Source organism: Octopus bimaculoides, chromosome 6, assembly GCF_046866305.1.
Source record: "Octopus bimaculoides isolate indiv1 chromosome 6, ASM4686630v1, whole genome shotgun sequence".
NCBI classification, from domain to species: Eukaryota; Metazoa; Mollusca; class Cephalopoda; order Octopoda; family Octopodidae; genus Octopus; species Octopus bimaculoides.
In genome coordinates, this window is record NC_142933.1 from 74,102,943 (window position 1) to 74,124,608 (window position 21,666).

The 21,666-nt window shown below is 36.9% G+C and overlaps 1 protein-coding gene across 1 annotated transcript in view; it reads left to right on the forward strand.

Annotated features, from left to right (window-relative positions):
- The window catches only part of LOC106882236 (uncharacterized), a 64,717-nt gene extending 54,273 nt beyond the window's left edge, over positions 1-10,444 (forward strand). The window contains exons 12-14 of the mRNA XM_014932840.3: positions 773-857; positions 8,827-8,909; positions 9,827-10,444. Of these exons, the coding sequence (XP_014788326.1) occupies positions 773-857; positions 8,827-8,909; positions 9,827-9,915 (257 nt within the window). The 3' untranslated portion in view covers positions 9,916-10,444. The remainder of the gene's footprint in view (positions 1-772; positions 858-8,826; positions 8,910-9,826) is intronic.
- Positions 10,445-21,666: the final 11,222 nt, after the last annotated feature.

A 21,666-nucleotide genomic window follows, 5' to 3' on the forward strand; every position in this document is an offset into this window, starting at 1 on the left:
AGATTTGATTAATTTAACATGATTTGGTTTAGAAGGAATAGAGTGTTACAAGTGGTTAGGTTTTGCTTTATATTTTTTTCAATGAGGTGAGTTTCCTTATTTAAAAATGTTAGAAATGGTTGAGTTTTGGGTTATATTTTTCAATGAAGAAGGTTTCCTTATTTAATCTAATTTGTGTTGGTGTTCCAATGGCACATTGATAGAATGGAAAGATTACAAATTGTGATAGCATTTGTTTTGCGCATTTCTCAATATGTTCACTAAAGGGTATCATTCTGCATTCTTGGAATGCAATCTGCTGTCGATACAGAGTGCATCTGCGTCTGAGCGAGGATTAAATAAAAAGCGAACAAACGGAAAATATGACATACCTGTATATATGATTCAAAACACGTGCTGTAAATAAACAATATTCATGTATGTGTGTGAGTGTATGTTTCTCTGTGTGTGAGTGTATGTTTCTGTGTGTGAGTGTATGTTTCTGTGTTTGTGAGTGTATGTTTCTGTGTGTGTGAATGTATGTTTGTGTGTGTGTGTACACACACATATACATGAACATATAAATGTTTTTACAAAGTTGAATTATAGGCTCAGTCACACGCACACATACACACACACCAACACACAAACACAAGCGTATGGTTAAACACATTTAAATGTTGTTCTCTATTATTGGTTATAAATAATTGAATATTCCCCAACTTAAGAACTGAAATATGTTGATATTTGTTTTGTTCAATACACGCAATTTCTTTATTTTTTGCTTTTGCAGAAACCAGTTGCAACGGTGATGCATTTGATAAGTGTAGTCGTACTTTGAAACAACCACTAAACAGCACAAGAGAAGAGCAATGCGGGTAAATATAGAACCATATCCTCCAAAAGACATTCAATGTAGTAATATAACTTCATAAAAGAGACATTCAGATAAGGACTTGCATGATATCTAGTTTCATTTATACTACTTTTAATATCATTCGTTATATCTTAATTTTTATGAAATACGGATCATATAGACCAGGGGTTTTCAAATTGTGGTCCGCGGACCACAGGGGGTCCGCAAGGACAAGACAGGGGGTCCGTAGACAGCAAATACTTTTTATGGGCAATTTGATTTTATATATGTTTTTTAATCGAAATCTTTTAATTGACAATAAACCAATTTGTTAAATACTGTTAAATAAATAAATGTAAAAATATATGTTATTTTAAGCAAATATTTATGTATAAATTTCATAAGCGTTTATAAGGGGGTCCCTAAGGTAAAGCTTGAAATATAAAGGGGTCCGCAAGTCAAAAAGTTTGAAAACCCCTGATATAGACTAATGTGCTTTTGAGGAACTACTTGAAGACTTTATCTTCATATTGTGCATCTATCACAACTCTGCTTGGTGACGGTATTCCATTCTTAATTCATATATGTAACTCATTAAAAGTAATGTAATTCAATGTTTTACTTAAGAGTGGGCTAAATTGTTATATTCAAGGAAGAAATGTGTCTCATATTTTTTCAAGTTTCACTGCTTGCAAAAGGAGATGAAGGGAAAAGAAACTTTATATTGCTAGTATTTGAAACAAGTCATCTGAGACATTAAATAAGATATTGTAAAATATACAGTAAGAAACTATACCATCCCACAAATTTCAAACACAATTTACTTTTGGTATTAGTTGTGGCCAAACGATTAGAACATAGGTCTAAAAATTAGAATTTTTATATTAAATGGCCAAAGTTATATTTAATTTGCAATATAATATTACTGGGCCAAAAGTTTGGAGCATAGGTCTGAAAATTAGAATTTTTATATTTGATGTTGAAATATATATCTTGTATATTTGAATCGAATTGTACTTGAACATAACAATTTTAGTTTGTAAAAAAATGTTTCAAACTTTTAACCTCGACTGTAGTGTTATTTTTATTATTTAAGATGCCGTGGGCAGACGAATGGCAAAATCTTTAGAGGATCTTTTTTAAAACGGGGGCCACATTTTTCATTAACGAAACACTTTGAAACTTGGAACACTGGTAGAATGTGTCATATAAAACATCTTTTTCTCTTAGTCTTCTTAAAAAAAAAAGAAATCCATAAATTATTCCATGTTAAAGTTGTCGTATTTCTGTAATTTCAACCAATCACTGACGTCCATTCAGCCGATATACATTAAGTGCCGACTACATAAACAAACGATTCTGAAACAATTAACTCTAACCCTAACCCTAACTCTAACCCTAAGCCTAACCCTAACTCTAACCCTAAGCCTAACCCTAGGGTTAGCGTTAGGGTTAGGGTTAGGGTTAGAGTTAGGGTTAGGGTTAAAGCAAATTTAAAATGAAAAAAGCAAATAAAACGAAGAATCGTTTGTTTATGTAGTCGGCACTTAATGTATATCGGCTGAATGGACGTCAGTGATTGGTTGAAATTATCGAAATAAGACAATTTTTTACATGAAATAAATTCGAATACAAAAATATTTTTCTGTTCTATAACACAAAATAGATAAGTATACGAAGTTTGAAAGTCTTTCGGTACCAAAAACACTACGTAAAACATTAATGAAAAATGTGGCCCCCGTTTTAAAAAAGATCCTCTTTAGAGTATGTAATAAAATGCTTTGCATTATTTGTTACAATTCTTTACCTTTTGATTTCACGTTTGCTGAGGTGAACTTTGCTTTCATCACTCCAAAGGTGATAAAATAAAGAACCCGTCAAACACTGCGGTGAACATAATCGTGTAGTCTCTTCCACTCAACTGTGAGATGTTATGCCTACGTTGGAAGAGATTATTATTATTATTATTATTATTATTATTATTATTATTATTATTATTATTATTATTATTATTATTATCATTATTGAGTGAGAAAGCAGTGCATGCCATCAAAGTAACACTGGAGTAAAATATATATGAAGTCCTGTTTACCCATCATGACTACCCATCATTTAGGGGTACACCAGCCACATGCATCACAACCAAGTGTGCGCGACATGGTAATTTCATATCCAGATAAACAGTGCAGGTGGGGCCCAGTTAGAATTTTCTTCCGGTCGGGTAGCCCATCCGGTTCAAAATGTCTCTTGATAAGGTATGTTTAAAGATGTTGAACGAAACACCTATGTTTCCAGAGGTGAATTATTTAAATACCAAAGAATTCCTCTCAACACATGGCTATGATGCTCCCGCACTACTTCTGCTCGTGATCAAAGATGCACATATCGTCAGCCACCGAGGGTTCAACTGGTTAAGGTCAAATAACTGACAAGCAAATCTGTGGTACTGAGCAGAATATTTGCTCCAGCCCATCTTTTATACCAAGACAAAAAACAGTGTACATGATAACACTTCCAATCAGTTAAAATTGAAAGCCATGACATCCACTGTCTGGTACTGCATCAGGGCATTTATTATTATTTATATTTATATATTATATTTATTATTATTAGTATTATTATTATTATTATTATTATTATCATCATCATTATTATTATTATTATTATTATTATCATCATCATTATTATTATTATTATTCAGTAGTTTTATTTTTATAACGTGCTTTCACTTCACTACCGAGCGCAGCTCTGTGCGCCTTGGGTATGTGCTGTGGTTTGCTGTGGTGCTCTTATGTTTACTGTATTGAAAGTGTTTTGCGTAGAATGTGTGCAGTACCCAGTAGTTCAATTTTCTGTATGTTATATATATTTGTAAGTCCTGCTATTTTTGTTATGTATTTGTCTGAATATTTTTTTATTATACCTAAGGCACCTACTATGATAGGAATTGTTTCTGTTTTTAGATTCCACATTCGAGTTATCTCTATTTCCAGGTCTTTGTATTTTGAAAGTTTTTCCATTTCTTTTAGAGAAACGTTGTCATCTGCTGGTATTGATACATCAATTAGAAAGCATTATTATTATTATTATTATTATTATTATTATTATTATTATTATTATTATTATTATTATTATCGAGGCGGCGAGCTGGCAGAATCGTTAGCTTGCCAGGCGAAATGCTTAGCGGTAATTCGCCTGTCGTTACGAGGTCGACTTTGCCTTTCATCCTTTCGGGTCGATAAATTAAGTACCAGTCAAGTGCTGGGGTCGATATGATAGATTGTCCCCACCCCACAAAAATCCAGGCCATGTATCTATTGTAGAAAGGATTATTATTATTATTATTATTATTATTATTATTATTATTATTATTATTCAGTAGTTTTATTTTATAACGTGCTTTCACTTCACTACCGAGCGCAGCTTTGTGTGCCTTGGGTATGTGCTGTGGTTTGCTGTGATGTTCTTATGGTTACTGTATTGAAAGTGTTTTGCGCAGGATGTGTGCAGTGCCCAGTAGTGCAATGTTCTGTATGTTATATATATTTGTAAGTCCTGGTGTTTTTGTTATGTATTTGTCTGAATATTTTTTATTATACCTAGGGCACCTACTATGATAGGAATTGTTTCTGTTTTTAGATTCCGCATTCAAGTTACCTCTATTTCCAGGTCTTTGTATTTTGAAAGTTTTTCCATTTCTTTTAGGGAAACGTTGTGATCTGCTGGTATTTATATATCAATTAGAAAGCATTTTTTTTTTTCATGATCTTTGACAACTATATCTGGTCTATTGGCCTTTATCATCATCATCAAGGCCGTAAGCTGGCAGAATCGTTAGCCCACCGGGCGAAATGCTTAGCGGTATTTTGTCTGGAGCTACGTTCTGAGTTCAAATTCCGCCAAAATTGACTTTGTCTTTCATTCCTTCGAGGTCGATAAATTAAGTACCAGTGAAACACTCAGGTCGATGCGATCGACTAGTAATCTCCCCCATTCCAGACCTTGTGCCTATTGTAGAAAGGATTATTACTATTGTTATTATTGAAGGAGAGAGCAGTACATGCCATCAAAGTGACACTGGAGTAAAATATACGAAGCCCATTATACCCATCATGATTACCCATCTGATAAGGGTACACTAGATGCATGCATCACAACTATATGTGTGCGACATGGTGATCTCATATCAAGATAAACAGTGCATCACTTTGCAGGTGGAGCCCAGTTAGAATTCTTTTCAAGTTGAGTAGCCCATCCCGATCAACAGGTCCCTGAATAAGGGTTGTTAAAGAACGTTGAACGAAACACCCATGTTTCCAAAGGTGAATTATCCAAACCTCATAGAATTTCTCTCAATACATGGCTAGGATGCTCCCGCACTATTTTTGCTCGTGATTAGAGATGCACATATCGTCATCTACTAAGAGGCATGCTCAACTGGTTATGGTCAAACAACTGACAAGCAAATCTGTGGTATTGAGTAGAATATTTGCTGTAGCCCATCTTTTATACCAAAACAAAACAATGTACATGATAACACTTTCAGTCAGTTAAGATCAGAAGCTTATTATTGTTGTTGTTATTGTTATTATTATTATTATTATCATCATTATTATTATTATTATTATTATTATTATTATTATTATTATTATTATTATTATTATTATTATGATGATGATGTTAAGGCAGCGAAGTCGTAGAATCGTTAGCACGCTGGACGAGATGCATAGCGACATTTCGTCCGTCGCTATATCCTGAGTTCAAATTTCGCTGTGGTCGTCTTTGCCTTTCAGCCTTTCGAGATCGATAAATTAAGTACCATTGAAATACTGGAGTCGATGTAATCGACTCATCCCCTCTCTCAAAATTGCTGCCCTTGTGGCAAAATTTGAAACCGTTATTATTATTGTTATTATTACTATTATTATCAAGGCAGTGAGCCGGCAGGATCGTTAGCACGACGGGCGAAATGCTTAGCGATATTTCTCTCTTCGCTAAGTTTTGGGTTCAAATTCTACCGATCTTGACTTTATCTTTTGGCGTCGATAAAATGAGTACCAGTTGTGCACTGGCATTGATGTAATCGACTATCCCCTTCCCCTCAAAATTTCAGCCATGTGCCTTTAAGCATCATCATTATTATTATTATTATTATTATTATTATTATTATTATTATCATCATCATCATCATTATCATCATCATCAAGGCGGAGAGTTGGCATAATCGTTTGTACGCCGGGCGAAATGCTTTGCGATATTTCGTCTGTTCTATGTTCTGAGTTCAAATTCCGCCGAGGTCGACTTTGCTTTTCATCCTTTCGGTGTCGATAAATTACGTACTAATAAATTACCTACCAATGAAACACTGCTTCCCCAAAATGGCTGCTCTTGTGGAAAAATTGGAAACCATTATTATTATTATTATTATTATTATTGTTGTTGTTGTTGTTGTTGTTATTATTATTATTATTATTATTATTATTATTATTATTATTATTATTATTATTATTATTATTAAGGCAGAGAGATGGCAGAATCTTAGCACGCCGGGCGAAATGCTCAGCGGTATTTCATCTGCGGCTATGTTCTGTGTCCCGCTGAAGTTGACTATGCCTTTCATCCGTTCGGGGTTGATAAATTAAGTACCAGTCGAGTTCTGTGAGTCGATGTAATTGACTTATTCCCTCACCCAAATTTGAGGCCTTGTGCTTCCAGTACAAAGGATTATTATTATTGTAAAGGCGGAAAGCTGGCAGATTTGTTAGCGTTCCGGACGAAATACTTAGCAGTATTTCGCCCGTCGCTACGTTCTGAGTTCAAATTCCACCAAGTTTAACTTTTCCTCTCATCCTTTCGGGGTCGATAAATAAGTACCAGTTAAACACTAGTATCGATGAAACCATTATTATTCTTGTTGATGTTGTTGTTCGTCCATTGTCACGTATAGCACATCGATTCCGTAAGTTCGTTGTTACAGACTTATATATTGAACATTAGTTGTCGTTATATAGATAAACTAACTAGGTCCTTAGGAATTAGTTTTTCTCAATCTGTAGCCTTTAGGGACTAAATTGAGGTTTCTTTAACAAGCACATCAATTTTTGTTTAATAATAAAAATGGCAGATGATGATTGTTGTGCCGCTGAAAAGAAGAACCAGTTATCCGCAAATCAAAACAGCCAAATTGTAAAAGTCAGTGACATCAACAGCAGCAGCAAAAACAACAACAACATGAAAGTAACATTGAAGGTAACATGAAAGTAACTTTCCGCTGCTAAAACTTTCAGTATGTGCCATCTCAGGAACAACAAAAGCGATGAATGACAACAAAAATCAAAAATAACACTAGCGAGAACACTGTCACCTCCAAAAACCACCGCTTTTGGCCACATCAAACCCACCACCACCAACATTTTTGACGAAAATGAATTTTAAAGTGCAAAATGAATGTTGGAGAAATGTGGGTGAAATGCGGCGCTGAATGTTCCTAGATCGGTCCAGCAAGTTGCTAATTTGCGGACAGCTTTATACGAAACTTGAGCAAGAAGTAGAACAGAGTAGGAAACACACCAGCAGATAGTAAAATGTTTGGCACCAATTTGGAAGTGCAAAACTTACATAGCCAAGAGTAAAAAATGGAAGTGAGGTTTACCTCAGAAGAAAAGGCCAAAAAGCACTCAACAACCACCCTAACGAGTGTTAAACTCATCCTCAGCCCCATTTACTTTGGTTGAAGTGTGTTTAAAATAAGAATATTAAATATGCCACCAGAAATCAACATCCGCTGGTTGGTGGAAGCGGTTCTCTTTGACATAAAAGAGAAAGCCAGTATTCTGCAGATATTGAGAATACTGAAGAACATGTGGAGTTGTTAACACAGGCAGATCTGCCAAATATCGAGGCCATCTCTAACTTCATAACGCTACCTGATTGCACAAACCTTCACGTGGTTGTTGAGAGTAGAAGGACAAAGTGTCACTTGTGCGAGGGCACAAATAACATTAAAGCTTTTTACCCACATCAAAGGAACGGGCGTGCTTTAAGCGTGCGACTGTAAATTGGGGAATGGTAGTTGTGAGAGGACACTTGTCCAAGACAAGTGATGAGACAGACCTTGATTTTTGTAGGGCTTCCACGAGTAGTCCTCAGAGGTTCTCCTATGCTGGGAAATTGTTCTTTGAATCTTTGTGTTTATTTTTAGATAATTCTCTTGTTTACATTTTTTTATGTAATCCCATATCACATCGTCTTGTGCTGGCCTTGATATCTTTATCAATTTTGTGGTTAATAAAGAGGTCATCATTTTGGCAAAGGGCAGTAGAAACGTTTGAGCATCAGAGAAATTGCCTTGCTGTATTTGTTCCAAACCTTTGCGTTCTCACTTCAAATCCCGCAAAGGGAACTTTGCCTTTCATATCTCTGCGATCAAGAAAATAAAATGACAATTATGCTCTTGAGCCGATCGTTTCAACAAACCCATCCCCTCATAAGTGCTGGTTTCATGCGTAAAACAAAATAAAGAGGCGGCGTACTAGCAGGAACGTTAGTATTGGACATATACCTTCTGGTATTTCTTTCGGCTCTATAATTCTGATTTCAAATCCTGTCTTTCATCCTCTCAGGGTCGATAAAATAAAGTCGTATCGGAAAATATAGATTATTTTATTCTTTTGCTTGTCCAAAGCATTTTCATGTTTGTCATAATCGTCCACGCTTGTATTCAAACTTTTCTTTAGCTCTTTCTTCAAACGTCCTGAGTAATACAAAGCTATCCTTTAAGTTCCAAATTACATTGGTGATTGTAAATATTGCGAATGTGCAACATATATGGTGCATGGTGGTTAAGGACAGACATCCTGTGAATCTCAAGTGATGCACAAGACAGACAAAGGATTAATTAAAGAACACAAGGAAAACATTGTGAGTAGTGTCGTATTTCAATGCAAATTCTATCGCTTCAACAATATGTTTTCTTTTCTCGCTCTTCCTAGGTATTATAAAGAAGTACGTGACTGTATTGATAAATCCAAATGTGAGGGGAGTAAGGAATATAGCGAACTTCTGGAATGTGATGGTAAGTAATTCATTATTTTTCGTAAGACAAAATCAAGGTGATTGACGGTGTGATTAACGCGAAAATAAGGTGAATTAAATAGTAGTGTATGCAATTTAGAATAGAATTATAAAAACGAATCGACCTGGATTCTACACGTTATTACTCACTCCCTTACACACAAGTCATTACAGCTTTTCTGCAACACAAAACCTTTAGCTTCCAGGCAGCATTATATTCCACTTACTCTGACTCAAAGTTACCCTTCCTCATCACTTTAATCTCATTTACTATTTCTACAACTCCCTGATCTCTTCCAATCACTATCAATTATTCTTCTCCCTTCCAGCTCTCTCTCTCTCATTCTTTCTCTCACTCTCTTTCTCTCTCCCCTTCTCTTTCTTTAACATCTATGTTACATTATCACTTCTGAAGTCACGTTCGGCAGGGACTTAAATATTCACAACCCCTCTAGGTCCAATCATTACCCTAACGACGCTGTTTTGTCAGTTGCCGAATTTTTTGCCATTCTGAACTCTCTGCAACAGTTACTACCTTAGTAGGTTGAAACTTGAAGGGTATTTGGCTGCTATTTCTAACAATGTTATACTTCTTGTGAAGAGTCATAATTAATAAAATTTATACATAGCCTCAGTAGTTTTTGTTTCTCTCTATTTCACTTCTTTATATTTCTTTAAAACAGTTGTTATTTGTTCATGATTCCCAAAATATCATGCACTACATCAGCCTGAAACTTGTTCAATGAATATATATTTTTACATTCTTGGTTTTTAGTTTTTAACTGAATTTGCTGTTGTTCATAGAAGAAAAACGTAACATATAGACAAACAACAACTTTTTACTGGCTTTATTAAATATGATACTTCCTCAAAAACAAAATTCGTTGATGTTCATATGTATTTTTTTTTCTTTTGTAGGCGCTGCAAGCCGGAATGCAATGTTCTCAATAATAATTCTTGCTTTACTAACTGTTCAGATGCTAGAGAGATATATTTCACTTTCCTAAACATCAATGAGATTTATATATATATATTTTTTATTTAGCGCACAGACTTAAACTCATCACACAGCATATATTGTTACATTTACGTATCACTTTCGCATAAGTATATATAAGAAATTAGCCTTTACTTTATCTTGTTTTCATCGATTGATACAAACTTCGACAGTAAACTAATCTTTGTGATATTATTAATATTTGCTAAAAAAAAAATATCTTTAACGTTCTTCAACACATTTTGACATAAAATAAATTTACTAATAAATATGAATAGCCCTACTGTCCTGATTAAAACGTTTCAACCTGTTGAATAAATTAATATTTACCACTAAATTGCTTGAAAATTGCTCTTACCAATTTGGATAGAACCATGCTTGTTATTCAACAACTATAACATGTAATTTATTCACATTTTCGATTAACATTTTTGTATTATACTACGCACAGAATCTTTCCGATTTCATGACTGAAAGATTCAGAACAACTTTCTCTAAATGTATTAATGTCTTATAAAGAATAAACATGCTACAATAAATAATGAATAATTTCTTTTACCATAAATATAAGAAATTCTTCTTCTTCTTCTTCTTCTTCTTCTTCTTCTTCTTCTTCTTCTTCTTCTTCTTCTTCTTTTTTTTTCTCCTTCTTCTTCTTCTTCTTCTTCTTATTATTATTATTCTCCTACTTCTTCTTTCTCTTCGTCTTCTTCTTCAGCCTTTTCTTCTTCTTCGTCTTCTTTTTCTTCGTCCTCGTCTTCTTCTTCTTCGTCCTCGTCTTCTCCTTCGGTTTCGTCATCTTCTTTTCTTCTTTTTCTTTGTCTTCTCCTTCTTCTTCTTCTTCTTCTTCTTCTTCTTCTTCTGTCTTCGTCTCGTTCTTCGTCTTTTTCTTCTTCGTCATCTTCTTCCTCAGCTTCTCCTTCTTCGTCTTCTTTTTGTTTTCTTCTTCTTCTTCTTTTTCTTTCTCTTCGTCTTCTTCATTGTCTTCTTCTTCTTCTTCTTCTTCTTCTTCTTCTTCTTCTTTGTCTTTACCTTCTTTGTTTTCTTCTTCCTCCTCTTCTTCTTCTACATCTCTTTCGTCTTCTTCTTCGTCTCCGTCTTCATCCTCTTCTTCGTTTTCTTCTTCATCTTTTTCTACTTCTTCCCTTTCTTCTTCTTCTTTGCCGTATTCTTCTCCTCTGTCTTCGTCTTCTTTGTTTTCGCTTTTTTTCTTCTTCACCTTCGTCTTCTTCTTTTTCTCCCTCTTCGCTACTTTTCCTGTTCTTCTTTTTCATCTTTCTGCTTTTCGTCTTCTTCTCCGTCTTCCTCGTCTTCTTCGGCTTCCTCTTCTTTGTTTCTTCTTCTATTTCGTCTTCTCGTTCTTCGTCTTCTTTTTTGTCTACTTCTTCCATTTCTTCTTCTACTTCTTCCTTGGTCCTCTTCGACTTCTTCGTTTTCTTCTTCGTCTTTTTCTTCCCCTTCTCCTTCTTCATTATCTTCATCTTCTTCTTTGGCTTTCTTCTTCCTCTTTTTCGTCTTCTTTTTCTTCTTCTTCGTCTTCATTTTTGTCTTCTTCTTCGTCTTCTTCTTCGTCTTCTCTTTTTCTTCTTCTTCTTCTTCTTCGGCACCTTCTTCCTTTTCTCCTTCAGCACCTCCTTCTTCTTCAAGCAAAATGCTGAGCAATATTTTGTCTGTCCTTACGTTTTAAATTCAAATTCTGCCGAGGTCGACTTTGCCCTTCATCCTGTGAGGGCCAATAAAATAAGTATCTACCAATTACTGAAGTCGATGTAATCGACTACAACTCTGATCCCAACATTTCATACTAGTGGACGATTGTTAATCCATCTTAGATGAACGTCTGGATTAACTGACTTAAGAGGTGAGACTAACAGCTTTGAAAACCTGCACAGTCGTTTCCAAGTGGTTTACAGGAACTGATTGGATTTCCCGAATGCACCTATGTAGATATGGGCAAACAGTATCAGGTCATCCAGGTCGTATCTGTATAGAGTATTCTGTCGACTAGTTGATAGAGTTAACATAGAGTGCCACAATTCGAAGTTGTTGGCTATGATAATGACTGCAAATTTGTGACCTGTAAGGCCGACCTAGATAAGCTGTATTGACAGGGACCCGGTTACTGGAAACCAAGCCCATCTTTCCCGATACGGCAAGTTTACAGAGGCCGGATTAGAGAACTCATTAGCAGGAAATTTTTAGGGACAATCATCAACAGTTGATGCTAGTTAGTCCTGAAAAAATCTGTAAATTTTGATATGGAAATACTAAGAGAGAAACTCAAAGTAGAGGGTGAGCTAATGAGTATCCTGGAAGAAATATTTAGAAAACAATACGACTGACGGCAAGATTGGCTCTTAACCGACTCTTCAACACTAAGTAGAAAGATTGCGGTGTTAAAACTAGGGTACGTACTCTAAGGCATGGAGAAACAAAAGCCGTTCGACAGACCAGTGGGTAGATGTTCAACTAGGAAAACAAAGAAACAATTTGGTCTTTGATGGATCGGGAGAGGCACATGATATTTGATTCGGAACTGATATGTGTGTCTTTTCAGTGGCACTTCCCTCAACTATTTGTGGCAGATGGTGAACTTTACCGCCTACCTCACAGCTCTCGACTGGTGGTGAAGAGTTCTGCGAAAAGTCGATAATGGCTGATGAAATGGGAAGCGATGACAGACTGCACGATAGAGATGTTGCCACGGCTGGACGATCTCCCTACGAGCTTTATCATAATATGCCAGACTTGTATGGGGGCCTCGTGAGAGAGGTCTGCCTCAACTGGCAGCAGAACGGGAGATTTCTCAGTCCGGCAAAAAGAGGGATAGTGTTGCTACTGAAAAATAACCTGAACAAAGAGGGTGACTTTAATAACTTCAGGCCCGTAAGTCTATTTAACGTAGAGTTGAAGGCTTTGTCTAAAGTGTTATCAAAGTGGTCGGAGCTTGTCATCGATACTCTGATAGGTGAGGCACAAATATGCACCGTACCAACAGATGTATCCACGATAGCCCCTACCTTTCCCGATACATGATGTAAAAGGTAGCTATAGTACCTGGTATGTGTGGAGCCCTGATCAGTTTAGATCAGTCGAAAATATTTTATGAGGACAACCATCAATACTTGGAGACTGTCCTGAGGGCGGTTAGTTTTGAGACCATCTTCAGAAACTGGATCACTGCAATGTACAGTGATATTTGTTTGGTGGTCAGAATAAACGTCCACTTGTCAGAACCGTTTAGTATGCTGTGCTAGGTCTACCAAAAATGTAATCTTTCCCTATTTCTATACGTACTTACTCTATATCCCGCGAGAACTGGGATGTGGAAGGTCCGTGTTTGAATATGTAGATTATATGACCGTTATAGTGTCGGATATGAAAGACATCGAAGTGATCAGCACTGCTCTGAGGAAGTGAAGCGTTGATAGGAGTAAAAATTAACCAGGCGTCAGTGGGCCTGCTGCTCGGCACCTGTCCAACAGCGTCGTAAGGTTTAGTTTGGTCCAAACTTCCAAGTGGGCAAGAACTGGAAAGAGGTGACGTGGAATATGGTTAGACTCACACGGAAATGGGCCAAAAACGAACTATCCCTGAAGGGCTGGATCAAAGTGAGGAGTGCTTACATTGTATCCGTCATTGACAGCCATGCCTTGTCCCGTTTACTGACTGACCAGATTGGAGCGCTTGCTCCTCCGCTTTCTGTATAGGGGATGTTGTCCTTTTGTCAGACAGTTTATTTGCTGTCAACACCCAGTGAGTTGAGGACTAGGCATACCGTGGCTAGCGTTTCCTTGACAGAGAACAGATGTGGTGACCGTTTGTTATATGCACTTTTCTGCAGTTCGTCTCTGGCTGAGCTGCAGTCCTAGTTTACGCGCAGACCAGGGTAGTATGCGTGACTCCTAGAAAGCTGTCAGGCACTCACAGATCTCCGCCAGTCCGACAGTGCGGTCAGTGGATATTCTGTCATGGCGTTCTGCCAAGCAGAGTTGCTGTTTCTTTAAAGACCGGTGAATGTAGCGTGATGAGTCCATGTAAATTGGTTTACTCTAACTATGCGTCAGTAGGGTGAAATTTACGGAGGAGAGAAAAGTACTTTGCATAGTGCACCTGGTGACTCGGATTCGTGAGGTTCCTTAGTTTCCTCTGGATGGTGCAGTTTCGTATTGGAGAATATTTATGGCTGCTAATATTTTGTTTATTGCGTTCAAATACCACTGAAACTAGCTTTGCTTTTCATCCTTTCGGAATCGATAATTTAAAATACTAATGAAGGACAAGAGTTGATGAATTCGACAAACACCCTCCCTTCAAAAACTATAGGTATTGTGCCTAAATCAGAAACCATTATTATGTTTAGGACTCGGAGCAGAACTAGTGAGGAAAGAAAAAGAAAATTGTCTAACTTGAATTACGTGACTCTTTATACTGTTATTCTGTTACTTGTTTCAGTCATTTGACTGCATCCATGATGGAGCATCGCTTTGAAGGGATTTAGCCGAACAAATCGACCCCAGGACATATTTTTAAAGCCTGGTACTTATTCTATCGGATTCTTTTTCCGAACCGCTAAGTTACGGGGACATTAACACACCAACACCGGTTGTCAAGCAGTGATGGGAGGACAAACACAGACACACACATTTATCTACGACTGGCTTCTTTCAGTTTCCTCTAACAAATCCACTTAGATTTCATGAGAAGTCATCAGTTGTGGGGAAACCAAACAAATTGCTTCTTAGTGTAAAGAAATGTTCTTATCCAGACACCCAAGACGGGTCCCCCACACATATATCTATATACACATGGATATTTATAATCGTTTTAAAACTTCTGATATGACCCTATTGTTTGCTGTTGCTACAAAAAAATTACGTAGCCTAAGTAACCATACACATGCACACCACCTTAATGACAACATCCCAGCGACTTACGGAAGGTCAGCCTCTCAAGCCTTTGGAAATATTAAACATTGAGACCAAAGATATAGCATTTAGAGTAGATATAGAAGAAAGAGTAAAACACTAACGAAGATGCAGGCCTTTATTTTGATCAAAGCTCATAAGTTTAACTTTGTTTCTAACGCCAAATTGCTGTCGACTCAACCCTGCGCAGTCTGAGATCAGCTTGGTGAGCAAGCAGATGATCGGGAAGATAAATCACGACATTAGAAGGACCTCCAGTCTAGGCTTTTGGAGCAACACTAGCGATATCATAACATGGCTTAAAACCGATAGTGGCAGAGGTAGGGCAAGTTATACCTAATTTGATTTTTACCAGTCTTTATCGAGAGAATTTCTGTATAAGGTACTGGATTTCGCTGAGATTTTGCTGGGATTAGTGACGAGGACATGTGCATTGTCATACATGCCAGAAGAACTCTACATTTCAGTAATGAGTGAGCCTGAGTCAAATGCATGGATTCAGGCGGCTTCTTCATCATAGTGATGGGCATATCTGACAGTGCTGACGTGAATGGCCTTGTTTTGTCATTTTTCACCCTAAAAAATTCCTTCCAGGTAGTTTTAGCCTGTACCATGACCATACTTTGTCAATATCGAGAGAAGCAAACGGCCAAACACTCTATACATACAAACGTACATACATACATACATACATACATAAGTTATAGATAGATAGATAGATAGATAGATAGATAGATAGATAGATAGATATAAATTATATATACATATATATATTATTATTATTATTATTATTATCATCATTATTATTATTAATTTATAATAAAAGGTGCTACAAGTGGCACCAGTACGCTAAAAATAGCAGTCAGAAAACGACTACAACCACAATTTTTCACTGAGACACATTAATTGAAATCGGGAATGAGCAGAAATTCTAAGCCCCCGTAACAATAACGAAGAGAATCGTAAATTGAAAAACCAGTCATACCCATATCGACACAATTTCAAACTTTGTTAAAATGTCACCCAGTTATCCTCAGCTAGTCTTACTGACCTAAGGGTCATAGTAACTGCCCATCTCCACAATGTGCGCGCTTACCGTTTTTAATGCCGCGGCAAATTTAAAAAGGTGATCGAAGTGAATAGTAAATTATAAAAATACAATAATATCAAGTGGTATAGCGTGCGTAAATAATCAAGATAATACCATAAGGCGTATCGGAACGTTTTTTTCCAATGTACTAGAGACAGGTAATATTTCTTAGTAATATTAATTTAAACCGGAAAGAATATATATAATGAATATAATAAAAGTTGACAATGTTTTATCTTATATTTATTTTGTTAACAAATAATACAATATTACATAAAAAAAAAGTTCTCAAACTACCCCTACTTTGCAGAAAAATGTGTAGGCGGCCAGCTATGAGACACGAACTCACACCTCCGTAATTACGCGTCGCGGTGCTCTAGCTGATTAAGGTAAACTACTCACGAAAAATTCTTCTGCAAATTTAAGATGTATAGAAATCTCGCTTTATGTGACGCTAGCGTATGTTAAATTCAAATTACGATAAACGTAAACAAACAAACGAAGTTTGCTTTTAGAAGCATTGGGATGTCTTAGAAAGTTTCAAAAAAGTGATTTTAAATTCTCAAACGCAGGATAATGCTAATAATATAGCCTGAACAGGATAAACTACCTCTATTTTGCAGAAAAAAAGTGTAGGCGGCCATACACTTTTTTCTGCAAAATAGGGGTGTATATATATATATATATATATATATATAAAGTGAAGTATATTTGCCACTTAAATGTGGCTGACCCCGAGGGAGGATGTTACTGTTGCTTTTAGCCCCAGGAGGACATCTCCTTCAGCTGGCTATCGACACACTTCTGTGTCCTGTCTGTATTTGCCAAGGGAAGTTATCCTTCCCATCTTGGTCTACGATACGTACGTACTCGAGTTTCAGGGTTATTTCCCTTCTTCAGCGTACGACAATCGCCGACCTTCGATGCAAAAGGCATCCCTTGGCAAATATATATAAGTTTTTCCAGTGAAATTATTCACTGATATCGAAAAACTGAAAACAAGCAATGTTAAATCTCTGAACGAGGTATTAACAGTAACTGCACGATAAAGTGAAGTATATTTGCCACTTAAATGTGGCTGACCCCGAGGGGTGGATGTTACTGTTGCTTTTAGCCCCAGGAGGACAGGACACAGAAGTGTGTCGATAGCCAGCTGGAGGAGATGTCCTCCTGGGGCTAAAAGCAACAGTAACATCCACCCCTCGGGGTCAGCCACATTTAAGTGGCAAATATACTTCACTTTATCGTGCAGTTACTGTTAATACCTCGTTCAGAGATTTAACATTGCTTATATATATATATATATATATATATATATATATATATATATATATATATATATATATATCTGAAAGTTTTGGTTCACTTTCGGAGTTTTGCTTCGAAAGGAGGTTTTCCCCTCTTTCTCAAAGGCTGTCATTACCGTCGAGACAGTACTCCTTGATACATCAAACATTTCGGCTATTTTCGTTACGCTGGCGCCTGCCAGACGATCACCAACAATTTGGCCTATTTGAAAGTCCGGTAGATCTATCATTTTAATGAATTTTAATTTGCATTTTCTAATGATATCTGGAAAGAAACAGCAATTTTAGTAAAACATATTAAGCAACACTAATGATAAATCAAAAAATATAAAAATAAACAAGCTTTTTGACGGTTTTATAGATACTTCAAAATTATGATGCTATGATGTTAGGTGTTTTCATTATTTTGTCCAACCCCTGTATATACATGTATATATATATATATATATATATATATATATATACATATACATATACATATACACACATATATATACATACATATATATATGTACACATGTATATACATATATATACATACATATATATACACACATATATACACACATATATATATATATATATATATATATATATATATATATATGTATATATATATATATATGTATATATATATATATATATATATATATATATATATATATATATATATATATATATATATATATAAATTAGGACGAAAGCTGCCGTGAATTAGCTCCAAGAAGCCATCGCCTCTAGCTAGCTATGTGACACACGAAACCTGTGTCCTTTATAACCTTCGAACAGGGGAGGTCAGCAGTGTTCCCCTGCTGGTTTGGCATCTGCAGACTAGTTTCAGGGTGTTGCCCCTTGTCAATGCAGAGCAGCCAAGCCCTAGCCAGGCGGCGCTGCTGACTATCTGTTCGAAAGTTATTTATCTAATTTCAGTGGAATCTATCCACTGGTTTTCAGAAATAGAGTTATTAATATTTCTAAGTCTCTCTAAAGGAGACTACGACAGCGGTACTGGAAATTAATAGTCATCGCCAAGCCAACATGGCAGTCCCAAAATTAGGACGAAAGCTGCCGTGAATTAGCTCCAAGAAGCCATCGCCTCTAGCTAGCTATGTGACACACGAAACCTGTGTCCTTTATAACCTTCGAACAGGGGAGGTCAGCAGTGTCCCCCTGCTGGTTTGGCATCTGCAGACTAGTTTCAGGGTGTTGCCCCTTGTCAATGCAGAGCAGCCAAGCCCTTGCCAGGCGGCGCTGCTGACTATCTGTTCGAAAGTTATTTATCTAATTTCAGTGGAATCTATCCACTGGTTTTCAGAAATAGAGTTATTAATATTTCTAAGTCTCTCTAAAGGAGACTACGACAGCGGTACTGGAAATTAATAGTTATCGCCAAGCCAACATGGCAGTCCCAAAATTAGGACGAAAGCTGCCGTGAATTAGCTCCAAGAAGCCATCGCCTCTAGCTAGCAATGTGACACACGAAACCTGTGTCCTTTATAACCTTCGAGTTATGATGATGATGATGATATACACCTATATCTACCGACAAAATCGAGGACTGCGATGGGTACGAGAATGGCCCCCTCCTTTGCTAACCTATTCATGGGATATCTAGAAATTAGTCTTTATAATAAGGTTCAAGAAAAAAATATATATATATATCAGTTGTGGTGTGCAAGAGAGACGATTGCGCTGGTATGGACATGTGGTGAGAACGGATGAGGATAGCTGCGTGAAAAATTGCCACACCCTAACAGTTGAGGGAACCCGTGGAAGAGGTAGGCCCAGAAAGACCTGGGCTGAGGTGGTGAGGCAAGACCTTCGAACATTGGGCCTCACCGAGGCGATGACTACTGACCGAGACCTTTGGAAATGTGCTGTGCGTGAGAAGACCCGGCAAGCCAAGTGAGATCGTTGCCAGTGCCCCTGGACTGGCTCTTGTGCGGGTGGCACATAAGATGCACCATTTTGAGCGTGGCCGTTGCCAGTACCGCCTGACTGGCCTTCGTGCGGGTGACACGTAAAAGCACCCACTACACTCTCTGAGTGGTTGGCGTTAGGAAGGGCATCCAGCTGTAGAAACTCTGCCAAATTAGATTGGAGCCTGGTGTTGCCATCCGGTTTCACCAGTCCTCAGTCAAATCGTCCAACCCATGCTAGCATAGAAAGCAGACGTTAAACGATAATGATGATGATGATGATGATGATATACACCTATATCTACCGACAAAAATCGAGGACTGCGATGGGTACGAGAATGGCCCCCTCCTTTGCTAACCTATTCATGGGATATCTAGAAATTAGTCTTTATAATAAGGTTCAAGAAAAATACGGCAGCCCATTCTCCCTATACATAGAATATAACTGGAAGAGATACCTGGATGACCGTTTCATTCTGTGACATGAGAGTATAGAGAGACTTAAAGAATTTCAAGCACTTATAAATGGACTTGACGTAAACATTCAATTCACGACATCCTTATTAAGAAATCTAACAACGTAATAGAAACAGATATATACTATAGACCCACGGACTCAAAGCAATATCTACCGTTCAACACACCAGAATGAACATCCCCTTCAACCTAGCAAAAAGGTTATGTACTATAGTTTCTAATGCAACCACCAGGGACACTCGACTACATGAGCTCAGGATACTCTCACCACCAGGAACTACCCATCTACACTAATTGACACATGCTTTCAACGAGCCCTTCAACTCAGCATCCACGAACTCAGACATCCCAAATTAAAGAAAGCCTTACAACCAAAAGCCCTACCATACATTTCCACATACAACCCTCTTAACAACGAAGCCTTCGACACCATACTTCAAAACATTCCCTTGCTAAAAAAGGACCACAGAATGAACTTAATCCTCCAAACACACACCATTATAAAAAGCAAGAGACAGCCCAAATCTATGAAAAGTCTCCTGACACAAGCTCGAATACCCTCACCAAAAACACTGAAGCTGTCTGTAAAAAAATGCGGTAGACCCAACTGCGGAATATGCGTCAATCTAATTGAGAGATCAGAGTTCTCCTTCTAACAGGGACAAAATTTCAAAGTGAAAAGTAACTTCACATGTAATTCGGAGAACCTGATATACGCACTAACCTGCTCTGGGTGTCAAGAGCAGTACATAGGCCAAACAAAAAACAGCCTACGTCAACGGATGGCTCTGCACAAATCCCAAATCAAAATTCCCAAAAACAGAAAAATAGCATTCAGCCAACACATCGATATTTGCTCCAATAATAAAAATCCAAGTTTCAGAATTTTCCCCTCTATCAATTCAGAGACGATACAACCTACAGCCAAAGAATTAGTAAAGAGTCTCTCTTCATCATAAAATACAGACCCCTTCTGAACGCATCTACAACAAATAACACCTCCACCACGACCTTAGAATAACACACACACAAATATTAAAAATGATAAACGGATTTATTTTAAAACGGGGGCACCAGTTTTCATTTATGTTTTATGTAGTGTTTTTGGTACCGAAAGACTTTCAAACTTCGTATACTTATCTATTTTGTGTTATAGAACAGAAAAAAATTTTGTATTCGAATTTATTTCATGTAAAAAATTGTCTTATTTCGATAATTTCTACTAATCACTGACGTCTATTCAGTTGAAAACAGTTAGCGCTGTAACGGTGTATATCGTATTAATCCCCTAACCCTAACACTAACCCTAACTAGACTGTTAACCGTAACCGTAACCCTAACCCTAACCCTAAAACTAACCCTAACTCGAGAATCCGAACTCTAAAATTGTTACACACATAGATACGCACAGCGTAATTTAATATATAAACAATATATGCGTATAAATTACGATTAAACCGGATGAAATATGTCACATGGAATAACATTTTTATGACCGGTCAGCGGCAACTCTATTCAGCTGAATAGACGTCAGTGATTGGTTGAAATTACAGAAATACGACAACTTTAACATGAAATAACTTATTAAGAAGAAATTTTTGTTAAGAAGTCTAAGAGAAAAAGATGTTTTATATGACACATTCTACCAGTGTCCCAAGTTTCAAAGTGTTTCGTTAGTGTTTCGTTAAGAAAATACTGGCGCCCCCGTTTTAAAATAGATCCTGATAAACTCCAAATAGATACTCAAGGAATTATAAAAATATAAAATTATATAAAAGAAAAACAACCCCAATCACTACTCACTCGACTAGTTACTATCACATTATCCTGCATTCTATTACTATTTCTCTTCTTCTCCCCATCCCTCATCTTCTCCGTCATCTTCTTCTTACTTTCCACCACCTCCTCCCTTACTTTATTACTACTACTGCTGTTTAGAATAACACCTACGCACACATTATAAACAATACAGATCCCTACGACTTCTTCTTATCCAAGAATTCACAAGGACCTCGAGCCCACAAGAGTTACTAAGTGAAA